Below are 17,239 nucleotides of genomic sequence, written 5' to 3'. Positions count from 1 at the left end.
AAAAAAAAAAAAAAAGCAAAAAGAGAGCTTCTATTTCTTCTCAACTTCATCTTGTTTCATGAGAGGAGGAGAAGCAGCAGCAACAACAACAACAAAAAGCTATTTTTTCTCTCCATATGGGATTCAAGCCAGCCCACCCTAAAGCTATTTTTGGATATCTATGAATATAAGCCTAGCCTAGCTTGTAATCCTATGATTTTGGTGGTTGTAGTAGCTCAAACCACGAATCTAATAGGATTTTCAGCCTAATCATCCAACACAGACCTTTGGATATAAGTTATTAGTGCTGAACTGAATTTGTTGCTTCTCTTAAAATTAAAAAATTGAGTAATTTGTGAACTGAGATATTCAGAAATCATGTACAAGAGAAGCATCTGCAACATTTTTAATTGTTCCATCCTTACAATCTGGCCTAAACATTACTGGATCTGGGCCAGATGCAATGCGTAGGCGTGCTGAAGTTTGTCATGGAATTGTGTCAATCCAAAACTTCTTGGGGTATCTAAAATGGGCCTAGGCCGAATCAGGTCGGATCCCATTACCAAATCATACTTCCGGTTCGAACCGGCGTTACTCGGCCCCCGGTCCGACTTTGAAACCCGGTCTCCCTCTCTCTCTCGCCCCCCCTCCCTCCCTCCCTCCTCTTCTGCGGCTGATCTCTAGCAGCACCGACCGAAACCCTCGCTCGAACCCTATCTCCAATTCCACGCTCTTTCCTCTCCATCTGATGCCTCATTTGGTCATGGTGTCGTCTGCCTCCTCGCTCCTGCGCACGGGAAGCTTCCCGTCTTCTTTGATCCAAACTTCGCTGTTTTTCTCTCTCTTTTTTTTTCTGAAGATTTATTTGATTTCTCCATGGAAATTGATTGCTTTAGCTTTGTTATGTTGTTTTCTCTTAATTTTTGAACTCCTTTTCTTTATCTTTGGCCGTTCAACTGCTTGACCATGGTTTCTGATATTCTCCAGGGTTTGTTGGTATTTTTTTCGCCTTGCATTAGATTTGGATTTTTTATTTGGTTGGGTCTATTTTTCGGTGAGAATCAATTTGAACTCTTAGTATATTATTTTCCCACAGGTTTCTAAGCTTTATAAAGCCGTGGGCTCCATTTTTATCTTTTCACACAGTTATGTAAATTTTGCGTACAAGTGTTGCAAGTAGGAGCTCTAAAAGTTTGTTTTGTTTTTTCTATTTCTGTTTGAGCATTGTTTGCTTGATATGTTTGTACTTAGGGGTTCTCATAAGTCACAATTGCAATGTTGAAAAATAATCCCCAATATAACGCCACTTTAACACCCAATCCACTGGTTTATGAAGATCTCATTGCGCTGATTAAAATGACATAACATTATTGCATTATAAATCTACCATTGAAGTGCATAAGGTATGCATAATGCAATAGTTCAGTCAACCACTTTTCTCTGATCATTATTTAATCATAGAGGCATCAATGGCCATTGTAACAGCCATTATTTATCCCATGTTTCGCACTGGGCTGGTGTTCTCAAGAATTTATTTTTTTTCTTGTACTTGTTTCATTTTATATTGGACATCATTGTTATATCAATGTAGTTGAATCTATGTGCTTTCATGTTTCTTTAATGTTAGGGGTTTTGAGCAAGCCTCATGACAACAGAGACAACGGTTCATTTGTTCTTCATAATGGAAGTGAATTAGATGTGGGCAATTGTGGTTCTATAAGGTCAATTCAGTATAAGAAAAGAAGGATGTCTGTCAGTGAGGACATGGCGGCTGCTTTACCCACTTTGCATTCTTCTTATTGTTTTACAAAACTTGAAATTGACGAGCAGGCAGCCAGTGAAATTGTTGATTCTGGCTACTGCAGCAGGGTTCCAAACCTTATGGTTGGAACTTGGAAGAGTGGGTTATGGATGCATTAAATTTTTTGGTTATTCTGATGTTAGAGGAATGAATCTGGATCATATGATCAAGCTTGATAGGCATTCTGTGGTATTGTGTGAAAATGAGATTGGCAAGCCTGCAGTGGGTCATGTTCTTAACAAAGTTGCTTAAGTGATCCTGTTCCTTCAGTTGAGATCTTCGGGTTCAAAGGATTTGAAATCTGATAGACTTATTAGCAAGTTCCAGAAAATTGCTCACACACAGGGTGCCTACCTTCTTTCATTAGTTAACAGTGAGTGGAAATTTCGTGTCCCCCATTTCAGCAGATTTGGATTGGATGAACATGAAGAAAATGATTTGGTCATACATGATGTTAATGTTCAACCAGCTGCGGAGATAAAAGAACCTCCAGTACATTCTGATGGACTGATTTTATCTTATTCACTTCCGGCTCATCTTGGTTTTGATCTGTGAAGATGCAAGAAATGAGGATATTGATGTTTCCTGGATAAGAGGAAGATGAAGAATTTGATGGTTCTATGCAAGAAATAGCAAGGACTATATGAAGGCAGTTTCACCAAGCTCTAGTGCCAAAAGTTTGAACAGTAGAACTCCTTTACAAGGTTCTTCATGAAAGACAGGTAGTAAAGCTAGTCCTTACACTGTGCGAAAAGCACCACAAGCTTTACTTGAATGCAACATAAATAGTTCTGACTTAAGCCATGTAGAAACATTTTTATGACCGAAAAATGAGCATTTGCCACTGAGGCTAACAAAGATTAAAGGCTTTAAATTGGTGGAAAGGTGTGCAACTTCATTTTCTAGAGGACATTCAAAAAACATAGTTGCTGCTGCACTCTTTATGGGAAGATCATTTCGTGTTGGATGGGGACCGTATGGCATCCTTGTTCATAGTGCTGCACCAGTGGGCAGTCCTCTAAGTATATTATCTCCTGGAGTCATTGTACAGAAAGTTGCAATAGATAGAGCTGTCAGAGATGGAAACAATAAACTTAAGGAGGAGCTTGTTGATTTGTGTTTTTTACCTACTGGATCTACACAAGTTGCTAGATCATGAAGCCACTGAAGTTGACCTGGGTTCTCAGAAAGTTGTATGCAGTCGTATAACAGTCTCAGAGATTTGCAGAGCTTATATTGGGATAGTTCAGAAACAAGAAGAGGTTACTCGTCGACATCTTCTAATGTGCTTCTAATGCATCAAGTCACAATTTGGGAATTGATAAAAGTTCTATTCTCAGAGATAGAACAAGTTGGAACTCAAAACCTTTAATTGATGACGATGGTGAGGAAATGATGGCAAGAAAGATAGTACTGTTGACATAGACATTGAGGCAACACCCTTTGTTTGCAGAGGAGAGTTCAGTTATTGGCTTCAACATAGTGTTTGCCACCGGGTACAAGATGAAGTGAGCTGTTTAAGTGATTCAAGTGATTTGGAACATATACTTCTACTTTTGACAGGACGATAGCGGGATGCAGCAGTGGAAATTACTACTAGAGGAAATATCAAACTGGCTATATCGCTGACTCAGGCTGGTGGGCTAATGGTAAATCCTTCTGACATGGCTCAACGGCTGGATCTATGGAGAACGGGTGGCTTGGACTTCAAGTATATTGAGAATGACAGGTGAAGGTTGTACGATTGCCTGTAGGTAATATCCAAGGTGCTCTTCAGGTTTCATCAATGGATTGGAAAAGATACCTGGGGTTGGTAATGTGGTGCCAACCACCCCGGGACACTTTGTTACCCGTAATAGTTCCCACTTATCAGCAGCTTCTTGACAAAGGAATGGCTCCACATCCTTTCCCGGTTTATATTGACGAAGTACCTCTTGAAGAAGCAGTAGACTGGAGTAGAGGTGATCGTTATGGTGTAACATATTATCTCATGCTGCTTCATGCTAATGAAGACAAAATCTTCAGTCCCCTGAAAACCATGTTCAGTGCCTTTTCTTCGGCACAGGATCCACTTGACTACCACATGATTTGGCATTGATGTGCCATATTGGAAACTATTGGTGCTCTAATGATCTTCAAGTTCTTGACATGAGCCTTGTTTCCCAGTTGCTATGGTTCGGGCAGTGACATTGGGCCATCTTTGTTGTTATCCACATGGCTGATCATGATAATTTCCCCTACATCCAGGCAAATCTTATTGAGGAATTTTTGTTACAATATTGTGAAACTTATACCCAAGAAATTCAGTGCCAGTTCATTGAAGATCTTGGCATGCTGTCAAGAAAAGATGCATGAGGCTTTGGTAGGTAACACCATTGATGTTTTTTTTTTTTTTTTGCTTTCTTTGCTAAACTTGTCATATGATGGCTCCAGATTCTAATATAAATGCAGTTTATCGATCAGCAGCCTTTACAAAGGAAGCTATTTGTTTGATTTTGATCGATTTTATTTATTTCAGAAAATAAACATCATTGCTCTCAATGATTATATGTGAACCCAATATATTTTCAATACCATGGAGATCTTTCAAAGGCCCTTGAACATTTACTTGAGTCTTCTAACTGGCAAAAAGTGCATTCAATTTTCATGATATCAATTGCTCACCACTTGTTTTTATCATGTAAGTGCGTGATTGACTGCATGTTTGCTATTCCTGTATTCATATTTATTAGTCATTTCTCAAATATTGCATTAGCACTATTAAGTTTCCTAATATTGTTCTGAGTAATGAACTTTGGCATGAGTTGACTATTTAAACCCAAAAGGAAAACCAATTAAAAAGAATAACATGATTGAAATATATGAACTGTAGCTCTGGAATGGTAAAAGCATAGAGATATATTAAGCATATTTTAACCAAGTACTTGCAAAGGAGAGGAGTGTGGTTTGCATGAAATTTGAATTTGCTCTTATATATGACAGGATTGTAGGAAGGAATTCAGCTTGAACTTAGTGGGGAGGAAGCTAGACCAAGATGGTATAAGCAGGGTATGAATTTTTAAGATGAACATAATTTCTTGATTCTCTTATCCTCTTGTTCTTCTCTATTGAAGAACTTAGTTGAGATGGGTAAAACTTAGTCTACATCTCTTTGCATTATGTACCTTTGAATCCATTTGTTTCCAAAATTCTTGCAGGATAGCTGAATGCTATTGCTGATTCACCTGGGAAACCAGGGTTCTTTCCTCAGAAAGTACAGTGAATAGTGGCTTTAGGACTGTACAGTGTCGCATATTTGGAGGCTAACCAGTTCCTGGAGAGGTTACAGTAAAACTTAGGCTTTGGTTATAATAAGAATGGTCGTCAAGAGCTGAAATTCTATAACAATGTGGATCATTGTATTATAAAATGATGTTTGACTGACTGTTATAGAATTTGCTATTAGTAGCCATATGTGGAACATAGATAATCAAATAGAAGGAAAAGTAATCTTGACAACTCTTTTATATAACCTGGCAGGAAAAAAGAGGCAAGGTAGAACCATGACCTTGTGCACAGGTGAAGTGATGAAAATTTGTCATGTGACACGTGGCTAAAAAACCATATTTCTAGCTTTACAAAGCAATACCTGCACTGAAGTTAGTTCTTTTCAGTAAGTCTTGTGCCTTATTGTTAGTTGAACAAAGTAACTGTGGGGGAAAAAAAAGAAGCCTTGGACTAAGATCAGCAAGGCTGATATTTCTAACCAGGACTCTTATGGGAATCCCATCTCTTGGACCTCCACCTTGAGACCATACTTGATATGCCTTTGGCCCGCACAATGAGCAATCATTTGCTTCACATCTCCTGCTTCATAATTTTTTGGAGCCTTTCCTTCTCTATCCATAAAATTCCTTCTAACCTGTTGCAGGATCAAGTTCTAAGGTCTTGCAAATTTTTTTCTAACAAGGTAAGAGGCACACTTTATGAGAGTAGGAAAATAGCTAGTATTTTTGTTATCCACGTTAAAATTGTGGGCATGATTATGTTCCTAGTATATTCAGGTTATGAGATTTCTAATTTGGTGCACATATGATCCTTTTCTGTTCTTGATGCTCATCTTAAGAAACTAGTCTCGCTCTCTTTATAATATGTGTGACCAGAATATTAGTTTATGCTTCATGCTTCCAGTTTAGCTCCATGACATTGACATTGCGAATGATATTAACTTGCATTGCGAATGACATTATGTAATTTGGTTTCAGCTAAACATTCTGAGATTTGGAGGATCACAAACTCCATGGAAGTGCACAAGTCAGAAATTCCTGACTGGGACTTGGGTGCTGGAATTTATATTGAACTCTACATTATAAGAAGTTCTTTGCAAGAAGTAAACGTCAAGTGCACCTAGTCCTAAAGTATGTAAGGCTCGGGTTCTGGTAACCACAGTGGAATTGCCATTGTGTACCTTCTACTAATTTAACAACCCTTTGTTACAAAGGGAATAGCTTTGCTAAGAGATGTTAAATGACCTGACAGGATTTAGGCAATTCATAATACAATAGTTTTGATAAAGCTTGTTGATCGACCTAGTCATTTTTTCTAGACAGTATCAAATGCCTTATATTAACTCACTTTAAAAAAGAAACAGGATAAGTCACCAAAAAGCAAATTCAATTCCAACACATGAGGAGACGCTTTCTTTCTTTCAGCTCCCAGTTTCATTCTTTACTATATGGTATCATGTCTTAGTTGCATTGCCGTGTCCTCTAGTTGGACTTCGCTTTGAGAAGTTTGATCCCTCAGATAATAACTATAATCATAACCAATAAACTGTCTTTTCAGCCTTCAGTTCTTCTATAGGAACTCTTCATTATCTTCATCTCAATCAGTGGTATATCCTGTGGCCTCGGGGACTAATATGAAAAATGTTGGTGCAACATGTAACTTAAGTTGCCAATGGCTACATTCAAAGGATTTTTAGGTGTTTTGGTCTATTCAAAGATACTTAGTTCATTCCATGTGTGATAAATATTAAATGAATGCGTTACTGGAATCTGAAGTCAATATACTCTAATATTGGTATACCATGCACTTGAATAGGCTCGGCTCAATGTACATTCAGAGATCCAACAACACCATTTTGCTGTAATTAGAAAAATTCTTGATGTAAGGTTATGACTGAGAGCATGTATTTTCAGGTTTTTTTTTTTGTGTGTGTGTGCGCGCGCGCGCGCGCGCTTGTTTGCTGGTAGTAACCTGTCTACTCAGTTTTGTTGAATGCCTCTGGACTCAGAAGGACTAGGAACCCACATTCATTCTTCAACACGATGTGATTTATCTTTCAGTTCTCCCTGAACTTTACCTTACTGTTATATTTATGTTTTCCGTTGGGATCCCCTTGAGAAGAAAAAAGAAGCATGCCAAGGCACTGAGCTGCTTTAGGACAATGCTCAGTGCTCTTATTCCTGAAGACTAACGGTCTAGTCAAATGCAGAATGCTCTTTCGGTTTTTCCTACTTGCTCTCAGACATGACAATTCACCATCAGTTTTAGAAAGCATTTCCTATTGTTGTTTTTGTAATATCAGAAATGTAGATTTGGGGACTTGCCCCATTGCGGTATTTTGGTTATCAGTTTTTAAGTTTTCATCAATGAAGTACTGTTGTCCAGAACCTTGTGAATGCTAGATCATGGTTCTCCACATCAAGATATGCAATATCAGCCTGAATCAGACGATACAGAGCATACTGTACCGGCCTGAACCGGGCGGCACGAAGCGTACTATACCGGTTCAATATCGGTATCCGATATGGGTGGCGTATCGGTTCTCAGTATGCTAAAAAAAAATTCGTACCATACCATACCGTACTGCTACTGTGTTTGTGTGGCACCGGTATGGGGTCCAGTACTGATACAGCAAACCTTGCTCTACAGACTTATTAAAAGTGAACGATCTACATCACTTGAGGTTGGTTAACCTCCAATACCTATTGTGGAAAAAATAGGTGCTCATCTTTGTTTAGACCATTTACAATTTATGATTGTAATAATTTATGATCTTTGTTTTGGATTGGCTCGCTTGATAGGTATCATCTTTCCTGCAAAGCATATATATAAGTTTTTTTGGCCTCCGCACTTCCAAACATTTTAAGATAATAAGATTTTGTGCTGATAACTTTTTTTAGCCTTCATTAGTGCCTACCAGTTACGTTATAGGAGCGTCTTACTTCTTCCATCTTGCTTTACATCATTATTCTTCAATATCCTATTTTTACGTCATTACCGTTGGACTTCCATACCTAATCTAAATGCATTCTTTATCTCTCTCATTTGCACTAAAATTCAGATCTATGCATTGTTATGGACGTTAGCTCTCTGTTAACAATCACTAATAATTTGGGCAGTTTTGAGAAAGAGGCTTATCTGGACCTGCACCAATATAAGCTTGTCTCGTGTTGGAAAGCCATTTGATAGTAGAAGTTCTTGCATTTAATTGAATTCTATCACATTCATTAACTAATATAATTACTAGATTAAACAAACAAAATTTTCATTGATGAACAATATCTCTTATTAAACAAAACATTCAGCTGAAGAAGGATACTCCAATATTGAAAGTTGTAACTACTAATTCTACCAAAAAAAAAAAAATCAAAACTAGTGACAAACTTATATGTAGGTCATATAGTAGAGATTCGAGCCGAGGTAAAGGATGTCGAATTAAATTGATGATAAGAGGATTTATATTTTTCTTATATAATGGAGTGCTAAAGGTTGGACATGAGCAAGGTTCTCCACTTCAGTGTTCCGCAATGCCATTAAAATTATTTGTTATCATTATATCAAAAGATTTTTTTTTTTGAACTTTTAGTTTTTTGAAGCTAACTTTAGATTGCATTTATTGGGCATAAAATAACAATTGTTGCAACAGCATATATCCCAGCATCAACTAAAAAATAGAAAAGAAAAAAGAAAGCATTTTTAATTGATAGTAAGATTCGAAACTGTTATTGGGTATACTATTTGCTTGTATATTCTTATAAAAATTTTTATTTGCACGCCTAACAATTAAGGATATTTTAGTCATTTTAATTTAAAATCGTTAATTTTTTAACGGCGTTAGATGGTATGGATACATATGCAAAATAAAAAATAAAAAATAATAGAATAATAAACAAGTATTTTACGAGGATATATATGTAAATATAAATTTTAGGAGGATATTCACGTAAAATTTGCTATTCATAAGTGTATTTAGGCAAAAAATCTAATTTTTTTTCTATCTTATAACCTCGGATGACGGAAATCACCATTGTAACGGCGCCGTGACGGTTCTTCAGACTTGGCCGCCATCGTTGGCTCCAGAAAGCAAACGCATCGTCAAATGTTTTACACTCTCCTTCATGCTCTCTCTCATTACGTTTGACGCGCGTTGGTACGCCTTCTAAAACCCTAAAGCAAACCCTCCCCTCCCCCCCGACGACACCTTCGAAGCCTCCATCTCCATCCATGGCCACCAAGAAGCGCAAGGTCGACCAAGAAGACGACCTCCTCTCCGCCCCCAACCACGATTCCGACCCCCAATCCCAAATCCCAGACTCTGCCACCGCCGCGGAGGGGGCGGCGCCGCCGCCGGTGGAGGAAGACGAGGCCGACGACGAGGACGAGGACGAGGACGTGGGGAAGCTTCTGGAACCGCTGTCGAAGGAGCAGCTGATCTCTCTCCTCCGGTCCTCCGCCGCCTCCGACTCGGCCACTCTCGCCGAGATTCACCGCCTCGCCGACCTCAACCCCGCCCACCGGAAGCTCTTCGTCCATGGCCTTGGCTGGGAAACCACCTCCGACGGCCTCCGCGCCGCATTCGCCCGCTACGGCGAGATCGAGGACTGCCGCGTCGTCGCCGACAAGGCCACCGGTCGCTCCAAGGGCTACGGCTTCCTCCTCTTTCGCCACCGCCGCTCCGCCGGCCGCGCCCTCCGCCGTCCACAGAAGCTCATCGACAACCGCATGACCGCCTGCCAGCTCGCCTCCGCCGGCGCCCCCTCCGGCGCTGCTCATCCCCCGCCGCCCCACCATCACACCGCCTCCTCCAATCCTAACCCTAACGCCGCCTCCCAGGACAACCTCCCGAGGAAGATCTACGTCGGGAACGTCCACTCCAACATCGACGGTGCCCGCCTCCACGCCTTCTTCTCCAAGTTCGGGGAGATCGAGGAGGGCCCCATCGGTTTCGACCGCCAGACCGGGAAGCCCAAGGGGTTCGCCCTCTTCGTCTATAAAACCGTGGACGGCGCTCGCAAAGCCCTCGAGGAGCCGAACAAGAACTTTGAGGGCCACCTGCTCTACTGCCAGAAGGCAACCGATAGCAAAGCTAAGGCAGCAGCTGGGCCTTTAGCCACAATGGCGGCCCCCCCATCCAATGCTGCCTCCACTCCAGACGCGCCATCGAGCATGGGTGGTGCCAATGGGTCTGGATATGGCGGCACGCTGCCGGATATGGGTTTGGCGCAACAAGCTGCGATTTTGGGGCAAGGACTTCTGGGTCTTAGCGGGACACAAACTTTTGGACAGGGGATGCAGCCGAATGCTGCAGTGCTCGCAATGCTGGCGGCAGCTGGACAGAATCCAGGATCTTTCGGGATCAATCCTGCCGTGCTTGCATCACTGAACCCTGCTTTGGCCACGGCTTTGGGTGCCGGAGGCCAGCAGCCTGTGCCTCCGTCTGCAGCCCCTCAGACAGTGGCGTCACAGAATTATGGAATGGGAAACATGGGGTATCAGAATGCTGGGTTTCAGGGACCACCAGGGTTTCAGGGGCCTCCAGGGTTTCAAGGTCCTCCAGGGTTTCAGGGTCCTCCGGGATTTCAAGGTACTCAGCATGTGTCTCAACAGGCTGTTGGTGGAGGTGGGGGTTCTTATCAGGGAGGACCTGTTGGACAGGTGCCGATGCCAAGGCCACCAGTTGGGCAAATGGGTGGATATGCACCACATTAGGTATGCAATCTTTGCAACAGTTTTCATACTGCTGAAAAAACTTTTATATGTTTTTTTTATTATTTAAAAATGACCGTGATGTTTCCACAGTTGATTTTTATGTTCCGTTGTCATTTTTCCTTGCTAATTTGTGCTCCCTCTGTTTATAGTTCGATATCAGGATCGTGATTATTCGTGTGGTTTAAAGATCAGATGGCTTTTGAATCGGTATTGGCGCTCGGAGTGTTGAGAAAGCCTTGTGATGCGGCAATTATTCAGAAAAGGAACTGCTTTTTCTTTTGGTTTTATCGCCTTTTATTAGTATATGAAATTTGGGTTTAATATTTTATAGTGTTTCTTTCCTCCCTTCTCTGTAACTGCTTCTACTGGTTCCCTGTAACAGATGATACTGTGGTCGCTAGTAATTTTTTCTTTTATTGATGTCATTTTGGATTTGTCCGTCTTCTTCTGCAGATGGTTTCCATGAGAGCTTAATATTTAGCACTGTTTCTATTACGTGGTAATATACAGTAATACATTGTTTTTGAATGCTGTTACATTTCCTAAGTTATTATTAATGGGACATCCATCTGTCGGCTGGACATGAGAAAACCCTACTTTCTCCTAAAAGAGGACTGCTCTCTGAGTACCGCTTATTTGTATGTAAATGTGGAAATGATCCCTTTGTTTTTTCAACTTGATTTAAGATGCACTCAGTGTGGTTCTTTGTGTTTCTGTGTTGTGTCTTAGTTTTTCTGAAAAACTCATATATCGGTCTCTGCTTTAGCCTTTAATTGTGCTTGCGATATTCGTTTCTCATGTGCTGGTCTTTCCACCTTGGCATCGATGAGTAGGTTGGACTGTGCGGCATCGATTACATTCCATCGTCTGATCTCTGAACTTGTACATTAATAGATGAGGATCCATCAACATTGTGCATGCTATAGACACACTCTCGCTGCATCACTTTTGCTGTAAGTTAAGCCTCTTGCACTTGTTACTTCTTTATGCTTATCCGTATAGCTTGATTTCTATAAAATATTCGAGATGTTCATTTCTTTTTAGCAATCCTCTCTGCATAAATGTGTTCTTAGCATGTTATCATCAGAACATAATAACCACATGTTGAGAAGAATGAGTAAAATAAAGAGCATAGAAGCACAAATAAGCAAGTCAGGTTAATAGCTAATATTCTCATGCATCATGAATATTGAGGTCTTAGATCTACTTTATTGACATGCTTATGTTATGTGGATCGTATGTTAATCGCTAATGATATTCAATGTATTCAATTTTTCCATTTCTTAGATGAGCTTAGGTGATTATATATTATTATTAATCCAAAATCATAGAGGGCTGCCTGACCATTTCATCACAAGTGGATCAGCCAGGTTTAAAGGAAGCCTTTCCTGTTAGTTTCAGAATAAAAGCCCATAATAATATGGTTTTGTATTTTTTTTTAATTAAAATTCCATGCCTGAAGTGTATTGAGACTTGTTCATAACTCAGTATATCACAACCTTCCATGCCTGAAGTGTATTGAGACTTGTTCATAACTCAGTATATCACACCTTACGGTTGGTTGCCTTATCGTCTTAATGCATTTGATGATTCTTCTTTACAGAAATCATGTTACTCCTTTCACCAAGCTATGAACCTGTTCCTTTTTTTTTTGACCTACATGTTTTGAAAAATGAGCAACCGCTTTTGTTTAAAAGAAAATTTACATTCCATTTTCTATAAGTCAACATTAATGTGTAAAGTTGTTTTTAGTATGGTAATTTATGCTTATGTGCCACGTCTTCACAGTGGCATTGTAAAATGAACTGTTTTATGTGTGTTGTGCAGAGAAAACCATGTCATCCTTCTCATTCCAAATGTATTTTTAATTTTACATATTGTTGGTTTTATGGTTTGCAAAATTGTTTTTCACTTCTGTCATATTATCTTTGTACTCATTTCTATCTCCTTTCTGTTTGACCAAAGGATTGAGCTTTATACAATTGCTTAAGACCCCTGCCATGCTCATGCTGCCGACCCTGCTTTGGCAGTGGTGATGGGGGCAAGGGGCTCATAAGTGGTGCACCTATTGGCGTTCGTTCTGATGGCACCAAAACAGGGGTATAGGCTGAGGAACATGGCATCATCACTATACTAGAATGTGGTTTCTCAGGGGTCTCTAGGTTTCATGGTCCCCCAACTGGTTTCTCAATGTATGGTTTTTGTTTTTTTTTCTTTTCTTCCTTTCCTTTTTTAGTTTTGGGGTTGGGGGGGGGGGGGGGGGGGGATGAAGTTGGTGGTTCATATCAGGGGCATCCTTTGTGAAAAGGCCCAATGACAACCCGAGGGTGGACGCGGACCAAATCGTGTGTATAGTTCTTGCAAAAGTAACTTCTTGCTGCTAGTTGATGCTCCCTTTGCTTTTGTTTGATATTGAGATTGTGTTTATTTGTGTGGTTTAAAGATCAGATAGCTTTAGAACTGTATTGGCACATGGTGTGTTGAGAAAGCATTCCAATTTGATAACTGTTCAGATATCGAACTTCTTTTTCTTCAGTTTATTCCCTTTTATGAATGTACATATATTGGGATTTATCATTAATTGTTTTTTTCCCTTCACTCGAACTGTCGTCAGCATTTCACTATAATGGACAATACTGTTTTTGCTTGGATTTTGTGGAGTTTTTCTGCAAATGGTTTTCATGAGAGCCTAATGAGTAGATCGCAATGTGACTTTGATGTGAAAATAGTACAATTATATATTGTTTTTGAACAGTGCTTTGTTTACCACTTTATCATTACTGGGATATTTATCTGTTTCACATGATCATCATGGACATTAGAAAAATCCTACCCTCTCCTTGAAGTGAACTGCTATTTAGCCTATAAAAGCATATACTTGTTGGACTGGGCCTTGTTTATGCAACTTCTTTTTTTTCAGCTTCATTGCCTTTTGTGGATGTATGTACTTTGGGATTTCTCTTTAGTTTTCTTCTCTTCTTTGGAGCTGTCATCACTATTTCTCTATAATAGACTATGCTGTCTTCGGTAGTTATCCTTTTTTTCTTAATAAATATGGCTTTGGATTTCGTGGAGCTTTTGTACTAATGGTTTTCATGACAACTTAAAGAATAGATCACAATGTCAGTAAGATTTTAAATCATGTGAGAAGGGGTGTCCCAGATTCTCTACCGCACGTTTCTTTGTTTGTTTATTTCTTTTTCTTCTTTCTTTCCTTTCTATGTTCTTTCATTCTTTTCTTTCTTTCTTTTTCTTTCTTCCTTCCTTTCCTTCTTTCTATCCTTTCTTTCTTTTTGTTCTCCAATACTTCCTTTCTTTTGATCTCTCCACATTTGTTCATCCTTTGTGTGCAGAAATGCTTTTACAGGCACTAGATCTTGAGACAGAAACTTGTCACCTTTCTAGCTATAAACCTAAGTAGGATGGGCTGGCAATCAGCCACCTTCTATTCATTGACAGCTGCCTATTTTTATCTCATGCCGGGCGACATGACTGCTACAATTTCCATCAAGTTCTACTGGAGGGTGGATTTGGACAAATCAGTGCTACTCTTCAGTCCACATATCCTGTCTTCCATTGTCCATGAATTAACCTCTATCCTGTAGATTCACAATGTTGAGGAGCTTGGGCGTTATCTGGGGGGTTCTTTGAAAGGAGTTAGATTGAAGCAAACAGACTTATAGATCATCAAGAATCAGATCGATCATCTTCTGGACTTGTGGAAATGGAGAAATTTATCCTTTGCCAGCGGTGCTACCTCGGTCGATCCATGCAATGTGCCTCACGTTTTCCCAATCAGTTTCCTAAACTGATTGAAAGGATGATAAGATATTTTCTATGGGGGAACCATCCAGCTGGTCACAATTTGCATACCATTTATTGGGATGTCATATGTCAGCTGCCATCAGGTTTGGATTGGAATTCCAATTTGAAGACTTGGTGGGAAGCTTTGTTGAGTAAATCTTCAGGTATATTAATTCCGAGCAGTGATTGTTTATGGGCTTGCTTGGTGTCATCTAAGTATTCATTTGCAGGTGGTTGGTCAACCTCTGAACCTAATAGACAGTGCTCAAGAGCTTGGGAGATCATCTCCATATTAGGTAAGCATATTGCCTTTCAATTCTGTTGCTCTAGTGGGGAAGGGAGCGTAATAGATACTTTCACTGATCCGTAGTTTGGTTGGATTTCTGTTTCAAAAATGGACATCATTGTTGTTAATATGGAGGTGCCTACTGCCAGTCCTACAGGTGAAGCATTCCTTCCATGGCAATGGGGGATGGAGTCACGCCCTTCCCAGAACCAGTGGCTAAACAGATTATGCAAATGCCTTGAACCGCTGGAGGAGGCAAGGACTTGGATCTGTTGGGGAGAGCATTTCAGAAGACAAATGCATCGACAGAGAATTCCCATGTTTCTTGATTGTGGTCCGCAATGTACATATTGTAAAAGGTTTTTCCTCTAGAAACTTGCTTTGGAAAGGCTTCCCTTGCTAATCTACTTCACCAATTTGGCCTCGGCTCTTCATTATGCCCCCGCTGTCATGGTGGTGATGAATCCCTTGATTATATCTTACTGTACTTGCCCCAAGGTCCTTGGTATTTGGATGGCTGTCGATTGCCCAAGTTGGTATCAGACCAAAGCCTTCGATGAATCCTCCCCAATGACTGCTGCTGCTTCTAGTGCTCAAATGGAGCTTATCTATCTCTCTCTGGCAGATTTGGAAATCCCGGAACGATGTATAATCTTCCAGAATTCACCACAGCAACTAGCCGGAGTTTTGCAGTGTCCTCGCTGCCGGCTTAGTGCTCCGGTAGAAGCCAAACTGGGATGGGTGCGTGCATACTACATCAGCAGGCGCCGGCTATATCATTCAAGATACGAGTGGTCGATCTCTACAGCCGGCAACCATTCGGTGGAGCTCACAGCAGCGTGTGGGAATTTAAACTGCTATTACTTGATGCTGGGTGCTGAAAAACTGTGGTATTGAAGGTGACTTTACTACCATAATGGCATGGCTTCTTCGATCTCATTTAGCTTCCATCCTCTCTCGGCCGTCCTCGTTTCCTCCTACTTTGATGTTCTTTGTAAATTCTGATGCTTTTGGCTGCTATTTTCGAGATTCTAGTGGGGCTTGCGATGCGTGGTAGGATCAGCCTATTTGAGGCCAAGAGGGTTTTGAACAAGTTTCACGAGAAGTTGTAGCACGACTATTACTGGATGAGCGGCGCCTGTGTTTATCAAAGTGTTAATTATATAAAAGATTTAATTTATTATATGTATTTATATTTTTAATTTATATTGTCCATGCTTTATTTCTGTGATACAAGATTTCTATCTTGCTTTTACTATATATTTTTTTTTGATATTGTTGAATATTAAGATGAGATCTCTTGAAAAATCATTGTTAGTATTTTGCTTAATGTATTGATAGATATTTGGATATCTGGTTTTCTACGTAACAAGTGAGCATTCAAAATACCTAAATTCCTTTTGAACTTTACCTACCTGCCATTTGGCTTAATATTCTTGATAAACTTGCCTGATAGCAATGACCGCTCAAAACACCCAACCTTCAAATGCAATGCAGTGAATTGCAAACGGATAAAGCTAAAGAAATTCAAGAGGAGGAGAAGAAAAGCTAAACATTGGAACTACAGTCTTGACGTTTACCTAAATGGGTCGGATCTGGATCATGTTCGACCCAGACCTGACTCGTTTCCATGTGAACTAATATTCTACTGGCACAGATGACCAACGTAGCAGTTGCTAGGGCATTATGGCCTGTTTGGAGGAGCTTTTAGAGGGCCAAAAAATACTTTCTGGTCTTCCAAAAGTACTTTTGGATGAAAAACGGTATTTGGTAAAAATTTTGGATAGCTGTTTTAGTTTTTCCAGAAAGCTGAAAACAGCTTTTTCGGAGAATCTCCATTTTGGAGCTTTCCGAAAATGTTGTTTTCAGTTTTATCAGGAAGCTATTTTTTGGACCAAAATATCCCTATTTAAAAGTCTCTTTTTTCTTCCAAAATCCTCCATCCCACCACCTTTTCCCCTCTCACCTTCCCCCCCCCTCTCTCTCTCCCCCCCTCTCTATCTCCTTCTTCTCAACGCCACCGGCCTTTTTTTTTTTTTTTGGGAGGCAACCCGTGGCTGCCCACGGTGGCAGCTACCATGCCGACCACCACCCGTGGCCACCTCCCCAGCCGCCGCTGCGGCCTGTCGCCCAGACGAGCCGGCACGGACGTTCGGCTCGCCTCTGCGACCCACCACAACCGTCGGGCGGTGGGAAGTAAAACAAACAAAAAAAAGAGGTAGGGGCAGCTATGGCCACCGTCGCCTCGGCAGGCGCTACGGCCCGCCGTCCCGGTTCTCTCCCGAAAGGACATTACATTAATATTATACTATATCATATATTTATGTATTAATATATATTATATTTTATTATGCTCTATTGTATAATACTAGTAATGTTTTTTATGGTCATTT

At 40.4% G+C, this 17,239-nt stretch overlaps 1 protein-coding gene across 3 annotated transcripts; it reads left to right on the top strand.

The window, feature by feature from the left end:
• The first annotated feature begins 8,911 nt into the window (after window positions 1-8,911).
• LOC103699212 (UBP1-associated protein 2B-like) lies at window positions 8,912-16,072 on the top strand. 3 transcript variants are annotated; one of them, XM_039134292.1, is made up of 5 exons: window positions 8,912-10,756; window positions 11,590-11,709; window positions 14,110-14,724; window positions 14,791-14,856; window positions 14,996-16,072. In XM_039134292.1, exon 1 carries the CDS (start codon window positions 9,272-9,274, stop codon window positions 10,754-10,756), a length of 1,485 nt encoding a protein of 494 aa, XP_038990220.1. In that variant the 5' UTR covers window positions 8,912-9,271; the 3' UTR covers window positions 11,590-11,709; window positions 14,110-14,724; window positions 14,791-14,856; window positions 14,996-16,072. The 3 variants fall into 3 exon arrangements, with proteins under 3 accessions (XP_038990220.1, XP_038990218.1, XP_038990219.1); XM_039134290.1 differs by having other exon boundaries at window positions 8,913-10,756; window positions 10,906-11,709; window positions 14,996-16,052; XM_039134291.1 differs by having other exon boundaries at window positions 8,913-10,756; window positions 10,906-11,709; window positions 12,722-14,724; window positions 14,996-16,052.
• The last annotated feature ends 1,167 nt before the right edge of the window (window positions 16,073-17,239 follow it).

The sequence above is a fragment of the Phoenix dactylifera genome, chromosome 15 (genome assembly GCF_009389715.1).
Source record: "Phoenix dactylifera cultivar Barhee BC4 chromosome 15, palm_55x_up_171113_PBpolish2nd_filt_p, whole genome shotgun sequence".
Classification (NCBI taxonomy): domain Eukaryota; kingdom Viridiplantae; phylum Streptophyta; class Magnoliopsida; order Arecales; family Arecaceae; genus Phoenix; species Phoenix dactylifera.
Note: the sequence above shows the minus strand (reverse complement) of the source record. Positions and strands in the feature narration are given on the sequence as shown.

Coding starts and splice junctions, on each gene's coding strand:
- LOC103699212 (XM_039134292.1), top strand. CDS start 9,272: ATGGCCACCAAGAAGCGCAAGGTCGACCAAGAAGACGACCTCCTCTCC.